The following is a 13,939-nucleotide window of genomic DNA, read 5'->3' on the forward strand; positions in this document are numbered from 1 at the left end:
TTGAAGTCCGTAAGTGCTTCGTATTTACTAGTGAGACAGACGTGGAAAAAGGAAGATATCCTTATTCTCAAGCATAGCCCTTTCTATTATAAGTTTAGGTGTCATGTGAAGTTCAGTGAGGATACGGTAAAAGTTTGCAAATTCTATGGGAAAAAAAATTTAATTACTGTACCTTGTTTGGCATGTTAAAGTTCAGGAGAAGCACCACATACAGGTCTGCATGCCAAATTTAAAAACGTATATTGGACAATGTGAAAAAAACAGCCCATTGTTTATAACAGGGCTTACCCTGTTACTCTTTGTACTCCTAACACATACAAAGAAATTTACTTCTTACACTTATGGAGGCTGAGAAGTCCAAGGTCAAGGGGCCACATTTATTGAGAGCCTTCTTGGCTGGTGAGGACCCTATAGTCTTGAGGTGACATATGATCAGGGGGCTGGATGTGCTAACATGCTCAACCCTTTATACTTCTGTCCCAGGGCTAACATCTTTGCTAACCAGTTGTGATGTTACAACTATTCATTGAAGTTATGGTAGAAACAATTTTTCAACAGAATGGAGAAATACTTTTGGTATCTTGTTTTACCTCAAGCCCAAATTCTGTATTTCCAGCTGCCTACTATAGTTTGCTTTATATATTCCACCTAAAACTCAACGTGAACATTCTTTTTTTCATTAAAACCTGCTTCCTGTCCTAGCATGCCCACTATCCTAGTCGTCCACGTTTAATAGTAGGAGTCATTTTTTAACTCCATCCAGTCATTCAATAGGTTTTGAGTGTTATTATGTGTATTGTGCTAGAGCTGACATTTCTCAAAATTAGTGGCCTTGGAATCCCTTACGTTCTTAAAAACTGAGGGCCTTAAATGCCTTTGTTTACCAATATTTTACCATATTAGAAATTAAAAAAAATGTTATAGTAACATGCATTGTTAACAGTTTCATGGAAGTAACTATTTATAAAAAATAAATGTTGGCCCATTTCATTATATATTACTAAAAATATATTCATCAATATCACTACCTATCTCTTAAAAAAGGTATTGGGAAGCTGTCAAGTTCCTGATGGTAGATACAAGTTTTCCCAAATTCTGATTTTTCACTTCCAAGTCTGGATTTTATCATTGACAACTGCTGCTAGTTGTTTTCCTTGCTTGACAGGCTCACTTCCTTCATATTTGAGAAAATGTTTGCCCAACAGCCAACTCTGAATAACCAAAATTTGTCATTCTTTCAAGTGAAAATTAAACTCCAAGAAAATAGTATATGATTCAGTTTGACAACCATCTTTACACACACACTTCGTTTCATCACTCATATTAAAAAGTTAGGTATTCTCCAACCAATACAATACAATTGGGCTAGATTTAACAAAAATAATTTTACTGCTTTCACAAGGACATTTTAAGGTAAAACTAGCTTTTTCTTCTTTTTGAGGGATTTACACTTCAAATGCATGACAGTGAAGAATAACTTCTAGTCTGATTCCACTGCCTTGATCTGTGCCAAGTTTCCTCAAGTTTTCCCCACTGTTGCATTTTCACCACTAGTCCAAGTCAACGTACAGTTGTTTAAGATACACCATGAGATTAAAAAAATTTATTCCACACTTGGACTATTTCAGGACACATTCTGTTGCCAAGCTTTCACATCAGAATATTTTTGATTAGCTGATGCTGATGCATGGCAAATACAGTCAGTGTAAGAAGTCTAGCCATGTCTACAGACTCAGACATTTTCAAGGTATAAATACACTTGGCCCTCCATATCCTCAGGCTCCCCATCTGTGGATCCAACCAACTGTGGATTGGAAATATACGAAAAAAATAAGAGAAAATACAATAATACAAATAAAAATAAACAGTGTAGCAACTATTTGCATTGTATTAAGTATTATAAGTAATCTAGAGATAGGACTTGAACATCTTCATTTTGGCATCTGCAGGTGGTCCTGAAACCAATCTCCCAAGTATACCAAGGGACAAAAGCATACACTTCTGTAGATGAGATACTCAGTTTGTGTCTGCACATAAATCTTCCATGACAAGTTGCTGTATCATTCCAAAGTGGCACTACTGTGATCTTCTACTTGCTTTTCATTCAGCAGAGACATTCAGCAATGTGAACTTAAGTTTCTCAGCTATTTTGTGTTTCTCCAACCAATATAATACAATAACTTATCCTTCAAGATACTTCAGTAGCTTGTTCATTTCTATTTTGAAAACCTGTAATGTTAGCTTTCATATTTTCATTTCTTACAGTTTGTCAATCCTTCCGTCCTGAGACAATCATTTTTTTGGCATTTTTAAACATAAATGGTATAGCTGGTAAGTAGGTAAAGTAGTCTTATCTTTAAGCCAATGATCCATTCTTAACACATTAACTGCCATTTGAGTTATATTTAATTGATGCTAATTTTGAGCCCAGGGCCCCGTAAAGCATACATCTCTTTACCTTGGGAGCCACCTGGTGCAAAGGCAACTCACAGTGCCTGCAGTAGCATACCTGTTATATGACAGGTGGCCCCCTGGGCAAAACCCTGCAGTTGGTTTGTGAAAATCTAATTCAATGTTCTTATTAAATTATACTTAAGCCTGACAAGTCAAGAAAAAGTTTACCCTTATGAACTATTTTTCAAGTTTTCACATTACTTTTTATGTTACTAATTTTCAAGTTTTTATATTACTTTTTTATTGATGTATGTTTTAGGAAAAAGCAATCTACACAAAAGTACACATTACATTTGCTGCATTTCCATGCTGTTTACATCTTTTCATGGCATAGCCACATCTTTTCTCAGCTTGTGTTTTTTCATAGCACACAGTACATCTTCTGGCAGAGCCCATGTTCATGAGAGAACAAGTCACAGATGGCAATGGGAGGGACAGCACTGCAGTAGGTGTTTCATGTCTGGAGAAGTTCTAGGCAAACTTGTTCTTTGAATTTTGTGATCAAGATCTTCCTTTTGTTCACAACTCTGTAGAGAACAAGCAAGTTCACCAAAGCTGATCCTGTGATTAGCTCTATTGCTAATTTTTTGAGCCACTTTATGCCACGTCTCAAAGAACACGAGTATGATTTCAGTTGATCTGTGAGGTTAATGAACGCCTTTGAATTATTATAATCTACAATCATATGTGGTTTTTTCACAACACCTTGTTTCAACTGTTTTAGTGTCTTCCCCATGCATAGTACTTAGCATCAGCACATCTCTCTTATCCTTCCATTTGAGGACGATGACTCCCATGTCACTTTCTCAAGCAATTACTTCATTCTTGTTCAGCTTCACCTTTACTACATCTGTTGGGTTTAGCTTCCTGTTACTTCTTTAGTGTGCCTGCCAGACATGTAGAGCGCTCAAGGAGTTGATGAGCTAGGTGGATGCTGGTGAAGTAGTTGTCGGTGTATAAAACACGTCCATTATCTAGTAAACCTTCTAATAGCTTCATGACAACTGAGGATGAAACAGGAATGCCAGATCTTGCTTCCTTCCCACAATAAATTTTCACATTCCAGGTGTAACCATGTTTTAGGCAAAGTTTGAAAAGTTTTATACCAAATTTATGGCGCTTTTTTTGTATGTACTGTATGAAACTCACAAACGTCCACGAAAGGGATGCACAATGGATGCACCATTGTTTCATCAATACATATTTCCTTATCTGGAACGACAGCAACTTGAAACTTTTCAAGAAGACAATCAAGAAGTGGCTGGACCTTGAAGAGACAGTCACCAGGAGGACCTTCTTCATTGTTAGAGAATGAAGCCACTTTCTCAGAAGCATTTCAAAGCGATGATGTGATATAAGCTTTTCCACTGAATTGTCATACAAAAAGTTTTTTGACCAATAGTCTAGAAGTCTTGGCTTCTTGCTAAGGCCCATCCAAAACAATACTCCCAAAAGTTGTTCCATTCTTGAGAAGTAACATCATACCACTCCTTTAGTCAGGAGTGGGGTTTGACATTACCCTTGTGTAAAGTCTGACTTGTGTAGATACTAGTTTCCTTCACCATGTAGTCAATAACATCATCTGTTGCGAAGAATTTGAAAAAATGCTAAGGTGTTTTATCATGGAAATTTATCGCAATTTTGGGTGGAACACCAGGGTTACATTCAACAAAGTCAAAAATCTTCAGGTTACTTCCTGAAACTGGACCCCAGGTCAGAGAACTTACACTTGTCACTATAGGTTCTTCAGAAATAACTGATGAAGAATCACTCTCATTAAAATCAGCTACAACGCTTTTGATTGTTTCAGTAACATTTTGAACAACTTTCCCCACTGGAAAGATCTCCATGTAATGTTCTAGTTTTTCTCGGTGGGCTGCAATTGCTATCAGAACTGTCCCCACTGTCTCCATCCACTAGGATGGCACTCCTCTGAATCATCACTAAATGGATCAACATCTTCATCACTCATGTCCAAAAAACTTCATTCACCATTTCCTCCAATAATTCCTTTTGCTCATTTTCTCTAGACATTTCTCTTGAGAACGAAAAACGCAAAATAAACTTACATGATCACAGCCCTGGTCACAGAAGCTATACTAAAGTAGAACTGGTGGCTAGCTGGGAAGGTCCATGGCATGCCCGCGTGCCGTGAAACCTCTGCTTATTGTTTTCACTGTCAATCAGCACATCTCCCCCACCTCCTGTTGCCCTTCTCAGCAGACCCACCCACACAGGCCACATGTGCTAGACTGTGTTCTCTGATCACTATAACTTCCGATTATGCATTTCCCCTTGAACATTTGCCTGGCGGCTCCTTGAATGAAATTGATACGATAGTATGTGGTGACGTGACACTGTCACACATAATTAGGGGGTATGATTCAGAGGTCATCCTCCAGGACCACCCAAGGCCACTCCAGACACAACTAGATACCTGTGGAATGATAAAGGACTCAATTCTCAGAAACAAATTCAGTAAGTATGTTGTGAGTCACAACTCATGTGGTGTGCAGTGTAAAAACTGATTCTAGTTTCATATAACTCATGCACAAAAAAACAATAAAAAAAACCAAATTTTTCATTAACAAGTTTTTATTCTATTTTCATAAGAAGACACCATGGCCCCAAGAGAAAAAATTTTTTTTTCTAATATGGCAGTCAATGTGTTAAATATAAGAAAAATATGTTTACTTTAGAAAAAAGTTTTTAAATTCTACAATAAGTTGTAGTTAAAATTTTAAAATTTAGAAGTTTTAGGAAAATATTTAACAAGACAACAACATATATTTATGTTTATGCTTAGCCACAAGGACAACTACAGGATTTTAAAATAACAATTGCACGATATTAAGGATGCAGAGATTACAGAAGGTATAACCTCAAAAGCAAGTTAATTTCTAAAAACGGGGGGGAATGGGACAAAAACTAAAACGATACAAGAATTTCTAAAAACAAATATGTATACCTAAACTTACCTACCACCTTAGAAAAGTCAAGAATATATAGTACTATTCATTAACATCAACGAAGATGTCATCAAGCATCATGTAGCCTCCGTACACTTGCAAGAATGAGTGAAAAAGGCAAACATCTTGCTATTATGAAAATAGTTTTGACCTCGAAGACCTCCTTGTGCTTAGGCAATAGGGAAACAGCCATAAACAAGCACTGTCCTGCCCTCAAGTAGCAACCTAAAGAAATAGGAAAAAAATTACACAATTACTAATTGAATTATAATTTTGAGAAGCGCGGTGACAACACTCAAATGGGAAACTCAATGTAGTAGGGGTGAGGGCATCAGGAAAGGCTTCCTTGAGAAGTAATGTTTTGAGATCATTCTCCCTCCTCAATGACTGAAATTTGGTCATTGAATCCTTTAACTTCCTTTCCATTTTTATTGCCATCACTCTTATGCCAGATTTCATCACTTCATGTCTGGACTACTGTTAAAAGAACCTCCTAAATGGTCTCTTTGCTTCCAAATCTCTCCATCACTATAATCCATGCTGTATCCTGCAGCCAGATTAAACTTCCTAAAAGAATGTTTCCATCAGGTAAAGGTAGCACTACACACTCATTTGGAATACCAACTGTCAGATCAGGGTTTGAATCACTGCCCCTCAATCTGTTGATGTTATTTATGTATGAGAAAATTAATCAACCTCACTGAGACTTAGTTTCCTACTCTGTAAAATAGGGTTTTATATATGAGCCACACTAAATATACAAGCATACCTCGAAGTTATTACAGGTTCAATTCCAGACCACCACAGTAAAAGCAAGTCACACAAATGTGTTGGTTTCCCAATGCACAGAAAAGTATGGCTACACTGTACTGTAGGCTATTAACTAGACAACTGCAGTATGTCTAATTGAAAGATACCTTATTGCTAAAAAATGCTAACAACCACCTGAGCTTTCTGCAAGCCACAATCTTTTTGCTGGTGGAATGTCTTGCCTCAATGTTGACGGCTGCTGACTCATCAGGATGGTGGTTGCAGCAGGTCAGTATGTCGGTGGCAATTTCTTAAGACAATGAAGTTTGCCCTATCAATTGACTTCCTTTCACAAAAGACTTCTCTGTAGCATGACAGAACTTCTTTCAAAATTAGAGTCAGCCCTCTAAACCCTGCTAGTGCTTTATTAACTAAGTTTATGTAATATTCTAAATCCTTTGTTGTCATTTTAGCAATGTTCACAGCATCTTGACCAGGAGTAGATTCCATCTAAAGAAATCACTTTCTTTGCTCACTTTTAAGAAGTAACTCCTCATCCATTCAAGTTTTATCAAGAGATTGTAGCAATTCAGGCACCACCTCTAATTCTAGTTCTTGCTATTTCTACCACATCTACAGTACTTTGTACACAAAAGGCACTCAATGACTATAATTAGTTCATTTCTTCTACCTATCCATTAGCTTTTGCCTATAGTATACACTAGAATATGTTGTCATTGTCACAATAAGCAATACCTCAAAGTCTGGGATAAGACTTTAAACCAAGGTCAGTAAAAAGTAGAAAAGCTGTGAAGACTGTTGACTGAGTTGACCAGAATCCATACACTAGAGTTGGGATTAGTTAGGTGATAAAATATAGCCAAATCTATAAACATGACCTGAAAATGCATTAATGCTGTCAGCAATTAGAGCCAATCTTAAACTCATTTAAAAAAGAAAAAACAAAACAAAAACCCTTAAAACTAGAAAACAAAGAGTGACAAAGTATCAGAACAAACAAAAGGTCAGTGATGACTGTGAACTCTAGGAAAAAGGCTGGAAACAGGATTACTTAATGCAATTATTACTGAGATAAAATCAGAGAGGCAGAAATATTAATAGTCTCTCTTGTTATCAAGAAGGTATACTCCACAACAGAGCAGGAATAATTCATCAGGTTTAACCCTGGCCTCGATCAAATAAACCTAAATATTTGATTCAATACTAACAGTTCTCTAGTAATCCAATTTCTTACCCAATCTATCAAGAACAGGCAGTCATGCACAAGGACAAAAAATTTCTAGAAGTATGTCATCTAAAACCAGTATGCCACTAGGTAAATTAACAAAACCAAAAGTTCTCAACCTGCAAAGTCAAGTACCAGACTCCTGTATTTGTGACCTAACAAGGTGCTCTACAATTAATATCGGCCTAAAACAAATAGTCTCACTCTTGTGATGTTGATCCCTACCATTTGGATTAACAGCTGCAAATCATATTTATGCAATTACACCAAACCTACATTCACAAAAAAATATGTGAAAGAAAACATATAGTTCAACTTTTGCAAATCTAAAAAAAAAAAAAAAAGTATAGGAAATAATATGGAACTACTTCAAAAGGAGACAGGTAGCTGGTTCATTCAGACAAACAAAAAGCTCAAGGAAGTAAGGCACAGGAAGAGGATAACTGCAACGGTTAGTACAGGAAACCTAAGAACTGAATGGTGGATACAAGTATTCAGAGACCATGAGGCATCAGTTTCCTCTATGAACAGAACATTAGTAGACATAGGTATAACCCTAAAGTTTCTCCACAAAAGGAGCTTTGTTTCTATGGCTTTGTGGGCTTAACTATTATTTGAGAACCAATTTCACATATAAATCAACAAAACTAAGAGTTCCCAGATCTGTGCTTAGGCACTGGGGAATCAAAAATAAATCGCTGTATCCTTAAGGAATGCAATTTAGCAGGAGAAACACACGAAAAATGAGTTGAACCTTTCTTGTTAAAAACAAAACAAAACAGTATTTGGAATAGCCTAACATTCCTTTAAAAAAAAAAAACCACTTGACCTGCATGTTTCCAAAAATATTAATTACTATTCCTCTTTGCCTTTCAAAATGTTTTCCCAGTCAGTTTTTTTGAAGGCAAAAAACTTACCCCTAATATTTATTACATAAATTAATTTATATTGCCTCAGGATAAAATTTACTTTGTGATTTTCTGTAATTCAACATATGATGAAGTTTCCCCCCAAAATGAAAACTCGTAGAACTGAAATTTAGGGTTTGGTTAACAACAGATACAGTCCTTTCTCATTGAACTTCTGTGGCTTTTTTTTTTTTTTTTTTTTACTAAACCTGGAGTTGCCACATTATAACTTCTGTGACTTTTGATTATGCAGCTTTCATTATGGTTTAATGAAATCCCACTTCTTAAAATTCATTATGCATTTTAAAGAAATCCAAACTAATCAACACTAGCTTTTTCAACACACTGCTGTCCAAGGCAGGTTCATCTTTAGTAATGGTTTGTGGGATTTAGCTTTTAGCTATATAAAGCTAAGCATAAAAACAAGCAGTTAAAAAATAAGTCAATGGGCCAGAGAGGTTCAACTATTACGTCCTTACTGCTATAAAGAGTATAAAGAAATAACAACCAATGTGTGTGTATTTTGTAATCCACAACACAAACACAAGTTTGTGGCTGTAACTACACTGTCCAGTGGCAATTTAAATTAAATTTAAAATTCAGTTCTTTAGTCACATCAGCCACTTTTCCAAATGTCAAAATGCATAAAATACAAATCCTAAAGACATTTACATGTTGCTCACTCCATTTTATGTAGGGTTGGCTAGACATCAAGGCATATACTAAGAGCTTAGTAGTATAAGACTCAATCAGAAACTATGCCCCCAAGAAGCTCAGAATAGTTAAGATTATTTAAGCCAGCAATGGCAATTTGAGAAACGCTATGATTCAAGCAAATACAAACTGCTAAGCGGCCAGGAGAAAGCACTGCCAACTTTTTATATAGGGAACTCATAGACAATAGATCATGGAAGGCAAGATCAGAGGGGGAGATGACATCTGAATCTTAAGTCTTGAAGAGTAAGCAACAGCAGGGGTACCATTCCAGAAGGAACCATCCTACTAAGATATATGATGATGTCTCCGTGATTTAGGTAAAGAGCAATTAATTCCATGTGACTTGAGTACAGATAATGTTTGTGTGTGTATATGTGGAAGAGTTACCCCTCAGAAAAGCTGTTGATCAAGGAACCCTGTGTATCACATTCTTAATAGAATTCATCCTGTAAACACTAAGGAACCAGTAATGGAGTTTCATGTCACTTTCACGCTCTCTCTCTCCTTTGGGACAACTGTCCTGGAAAGATGTTAAGACAGATGGGAAAATGATACTGGAGACAGAGACAGCGGTTTGGAGGCTATTATCAGTCATCTGAACTCAGTTACTAACTGATGAGAATAAAAATAAAGGAATAGACTGACAGATATTCAAAGGAGGAGAAAGGGAGATGTTGCTGAACCTCGGGTCCAATTCTCAATACAGCAGTAGCCAAGGTCATCCAGACTGCGAATAAAGTCAGGGGATAGAATCCCAGCCGAGGAAAAAGGATAGAACGAAAGCCTAGGTAAACATTCAATAAAGTGCATCAGGAAGGAATAAAAGCATTGGTGAGTGATGCCCAGCTCAAGCCTTAATTTGTGGTGGAACCAATCTGTCTGGTTTCATGACTCATCAGGTTACCCAAGATCAGGGGAGAGAAAGCCAGTAGTATGTCTGAGGATTGGATGAGCAAGTACAACAAATGGAAAATGGGACCAAAGTGTGAGTGAGAATCGCTAACATGCCGGCTAGGGATGCAGAGGGAGAAAGGAGCAGGGAGGGAGGTGGAGGAAGAGAAGGAAGCACTGGGTTCCCAAGCAAAGGTTAAAATTTTAGGGTCTCAAATGGGGTGAGTATGCTTTATCTACATCTCTAGCAAAAATTATCTTAAGTAGTAATAAGCTGCAGTCTCGTTGCATAAAATCAGCCCCAGGTGAATGACCAGACACCATTTCCCTCCCCCACCCCAATTATAATTACTTCCTGACAGAACCTCATGTCCGTGGGAAAATACAGAAATTGGACTCAAATCTTACACCTGCTCAATTCCCCTGCAGGACAACGCCCAGGCACCAGGTTACCCCTTAAGCCTTGGCAAAAGAATCCCGCCCACAATCGAGAGGCGAGTCGATGACGAGATGGGGGGAGGGATTCTTCTAGGCCCAGGGCGGTCCTTAGAAGACTGCAGGCAGCAGAGAACTCCCTTAAAGGTATTGCGGCACTCCCCTCCCCCTGCCCAGAAGGGTGTGGCCTTCTTCCGCCTCCTCCGAGTCAGCTCCCACAAGATTGCAGCTCACGCCGATCTAACGAGACCAAGCGCCTCCCGCCCCCAAAACCAGCCGGACCGACCCCCGCCCCCATGGGTGCTCATAGCAGGTCGGGCTTGTCTCGCCCTTCTGGCGACGGGTGCTCGGGGCGGAGCCGCGACAGCCACCACCCAGAAGTCTCGGCCGGCAGCCCGCCCCCGCCTCCAGCGCGCGCTTCCTGCCACGTTGCGCAGGGGCGCTAGGCCAGACACTGCGGCGCTAGGCCATGGGGAGGACCGTACCAACGACTGCTTCCCCGCCACCCCCGCCGACCCGCGCAGTGGTTTCGCTCATTTGGGACTCGAGCCAATAGCAAGGGCCCGTTTCCCCGGGTTCAGCAGCCAATCAGATGCCGAAGCCGAGCAGGCGGCGGGTAAACCAACTCCCCCGAAGGAAGGGGAGGGTGGGAGAACGCCCGCGCAAGAGCTACTTTCACTGACCCTCCCCTCCCCCACCCGCGGAAGGCGGACCGCGCCCGCACATCCAGCTCTCCCCACCCCACCTACCTACCCGCTCCACCCAGGGGGCACTGCGAGAGTCGCTAGGCGGCTGCGCACGCCCGAGGCTGTAACTGACAGACGCTTTACTCCAACCAAAACACGCCATTTGTGTTTTCACACTCGGCGGGAGGAGAAGCGGCCAATCAACGACAAGAGATGAGCCGGAAGCGCTCCTCCCTCTGCGGGAGCAATGGCTCCGTCCGGTTTCGAGCATTTTCCGCTCCTTTCTCCCTCCCCCTCCGGTTGCCGCAGGGCGGGCCTCTTTCCGTCCTGCATCCGACCACCCCTCTCCCTTCCAGCGTAACAAACGTTATGTTCCCGACTTCCCGCAGGACAACGCAATCCCCCCAGCTACCGGTCGGTCACCTCAGCCACCCATCCCCCCCCCAATCCACCGGACCTCCCTCCCACCAGAGTTCCGCTCCCCTACCTAGCCGAAGCTCTCTGAGGAGCCGGAGCCCCAGAGCACAGCCTCTTCTCTAGGCAGCCCCGGCGGTTTCCGTTGATTGGCGGCGAGCTGGCCAATCGGTGCGGGGCGGTGGGCGGAGAGGCCAATGGCGCGGCGGGAGGGGGCGTGTCCCGGGTGCCCCTGGCGCCGGCGCTGGGAATCCCCGTGCGGTCAGTGGCGTTTCCGCTCGGGCAGCGGGCTGAGTGAGCTGCCGCCGCCGCCGCCGCCGCCGCTGCCGCTGCCGCCGCCGGGGGAGGGGCGGCCGCCGCCCGCCTGCGCTGAGAGACTCACGCAGCCCCAGTCCCGCCAGTCCGCCAACACTGTAGTGCCGGCCCCCCTCTTTCCCTTGGCCCTTCCCCCTCCCCGCCTTTGGTTCGCTCCGCCTTTCTGCCCCCCACCCCCACCTCACGGGTACGGGCCATTCCCGGCCAGGAAACGCCGTGGCGCCGCGTTGGGCCTAACTCGAGTCCTGCCGCCTCCCGGGAGGGCCGTGCGCCGCAGCCCGGGCCCAGGCCCCGGCAGCGCCTGGGACAAGGTAAGGGTCCGACAGAAAAGAAACCGACCCTCACGATCGGGCCACGGGGGAGGGAAGGGTCACCTCCTCCGTCTCCCCGCGCTCGCTCTCCTTGGGTCGCGGGCCTGGCCCTCCCCAGGCTCTTAGTAGGAGGATGCTGCCCCTTCTCATCTCTCTCGCCACCCCCCACACAGCGTTGCATCTCTCTTTCCCAGGGAGAGAGGTCCTCTCTGTAATCTAGTCTAGCCCACTACCCTTTTCATATCTTTCCTGGGTCAGGACTCTTCCCCTCCCCCCACGCCTCTTCACCTCTTTTCCTGGGAACTGCCTCCTTCACGTTTACCTTTTACTTGAGAATAGGCCTCTCGCTGCCCTCTTCTCAAAATACACAGGCATACTTTTTTTTCTCTCCTCGATCCCCCCACTCCCCACCCCCGTTCTGGCGGCCTTGTGACAGACAACTCTGATCGCTGTGGGGCCCGCGATCTCCCCTCCATGATCATCCTTGGCGCCTTCCCTCTCGTTCTTGGGTTCCCATCTCAGATGGCTGCTTCCTTTCCCACATTAAAGACGTTACCTTCGCCACCCCCACCTCACATTCTTGGGCTCCCCGTGGCGTATGCCCCAGTGTCTCTGAGATAGCTCCACTGCATTTGTGGGGTTCGAGGCTGGAGTTGAGCCAGATTGTGTCGTTTTCTTTGCTTTGGGCGTGGAGAGCGAGCTTTTGAGAACGTCTTCAAAGGCAGAAAATTTTACCCTTTATGAATTCTTTCCTTCTGCGTGCAAGCCAGGGGTGTGAAGTGAATGGTGGGAAAAAGCCCTGGTTCCAGTAGGTAAATCGCGTGATAGGGAAAGTTTAACTGTTGGGAAAACCCCTTCTATGCTAATTTATTCTATAGAGCTCCTTTGCTTGTCTTACTTCTTAGGCATAAATGGTCTTTCTCTTGGATACTGATGCTGCAGCCAGCTCTGCTGGTCTGGGTCAGGGGTGCGTGTATGACCTGCATTTTCTGCTTTCTCATGTTACTTGTGCAATGTGTTCGCCAGTACTCATTTCTTGCCCAGAGCTCTAGGTTCTGCTGGGCTTTGTCTATTACTTAAGTTCATTTCTCTAGTTTTCCTTGTTGCTCTTAGTACTGAAAGAATCTCCAAGTTCTGTACTAATTTTTTTCATCACTTGATTAAACAAGTTGTTTTTAGATGACATATTTGTGACCAAGGTCATATTTACATTTCTTTGTTGGGCAGATGTTACATAGCTATACTTTTGATTGAGCAGGATTCAGCTGAGTTGAGTGAAGCTTTTCAAGATAGGGAGTTTGTACTCCCTATTTGAAAAAAATTATTTTTGATGGTTAATTTTAATATTATTAATGTTTTTAGGTCACTGTGAGAAAAGTTGTAAGTGGTAATTTTAGATTTGTGGAATCTGAGCTAGGACTAAAGCAGAGAATACATAATCAAAGGTTTTTCTTGGAGGACACAGGACATTTTTTTTTTTTAATTGGATTTTTTCCAGTTTTCTCAGGAGGATCATTAGTTTTTTTTTCTGTAGCCAAAAATTGTGGCCCGTTATGGGATTAGAGTCTTTAAGGTTTACTCAGACTGTCATTATGTGTAGAAAAATGAATTATGTCCTTTGGTAGGGCATGACACAAGGCTTAGTTTCTAGCTGCAAATTTAAATTCGACTGCAGAGTGCTTGGAAAATTGGCCTTCTAAACACCAAAGCTTATTCTTCACTCCTGAATTGCTGGCTTAATTAAAATGGTTATTTGGAATTTGGTAAATGTTGGTTTTTCTAATAAACGATCTTAGTTTAAAAGGGTGACCTTAGGATTGTTTCTTTATAAAAGCATAATTCC

At 41.8% G+C, this 13,939-nt stretch overlaps 2 protein-coding genes across 7 annotated transcripts in view; one reads left to right on the forward strand and one right to left on the reverse strand.

Annotated features, from left to right (window-relative positions):
- Positions 1–10,468: 10,468 nt before the first annotated feature.
- On the reverse strand, positions 10,469–11,389 carry LOC138385864 (uncharacterized). Its single transcript, XM_069472063.1, is given in 5 exon segments — positions 10,469–10,641; positions 10,643–10,661; positions 10,663–10,880; positions 10,882–11,115; positions 11,234–11,389. Coding segments are annotated over 5 exon segments (690 nt in total). The 3' UTR covers positions 10,469–10,578.
- Positions 11,390–11,734: 345 nt separating this feature from the next.
- The window catches only part of SETD5 (SET domain containing 5), a 91,817-nt gene continuing 89,612 nt past the window's right edge, over positions 11,735–13,939 (forward strand). For 4 of the 6 annotated variants that reach the window (XR_011234106.1, XM_069476061.1, XM_069476060.1 and 1 more), the window contains exon 1: positions 11,735–12,096. The gene's annotated coding sequence lies outside the window, so the exon portion shown is untranslated. The remainder of the gene's footprint in view (positions 12,097–13,939) is intronic. The other 2 variants (XM_069476053.1, XM_069476055.1) reach the window with 1 other exon arrangement.

The sequence above is a fragment of the Eulemur rufifrons genome, chromosome 7 (genome assembly GCF_041146395.1).
Source record: "Eulemur rufifrons isolate Redbay chromosome 7, OSU_ERuf_1, whole genome shotgun sequence".
Taxonomy (NCBI): domain Eukaryota; kingdom Metazoa; phylum Chordata; class Mammalia; order Primates; family Lemuridae; genus Eulemur; species Eulemur rufifrons.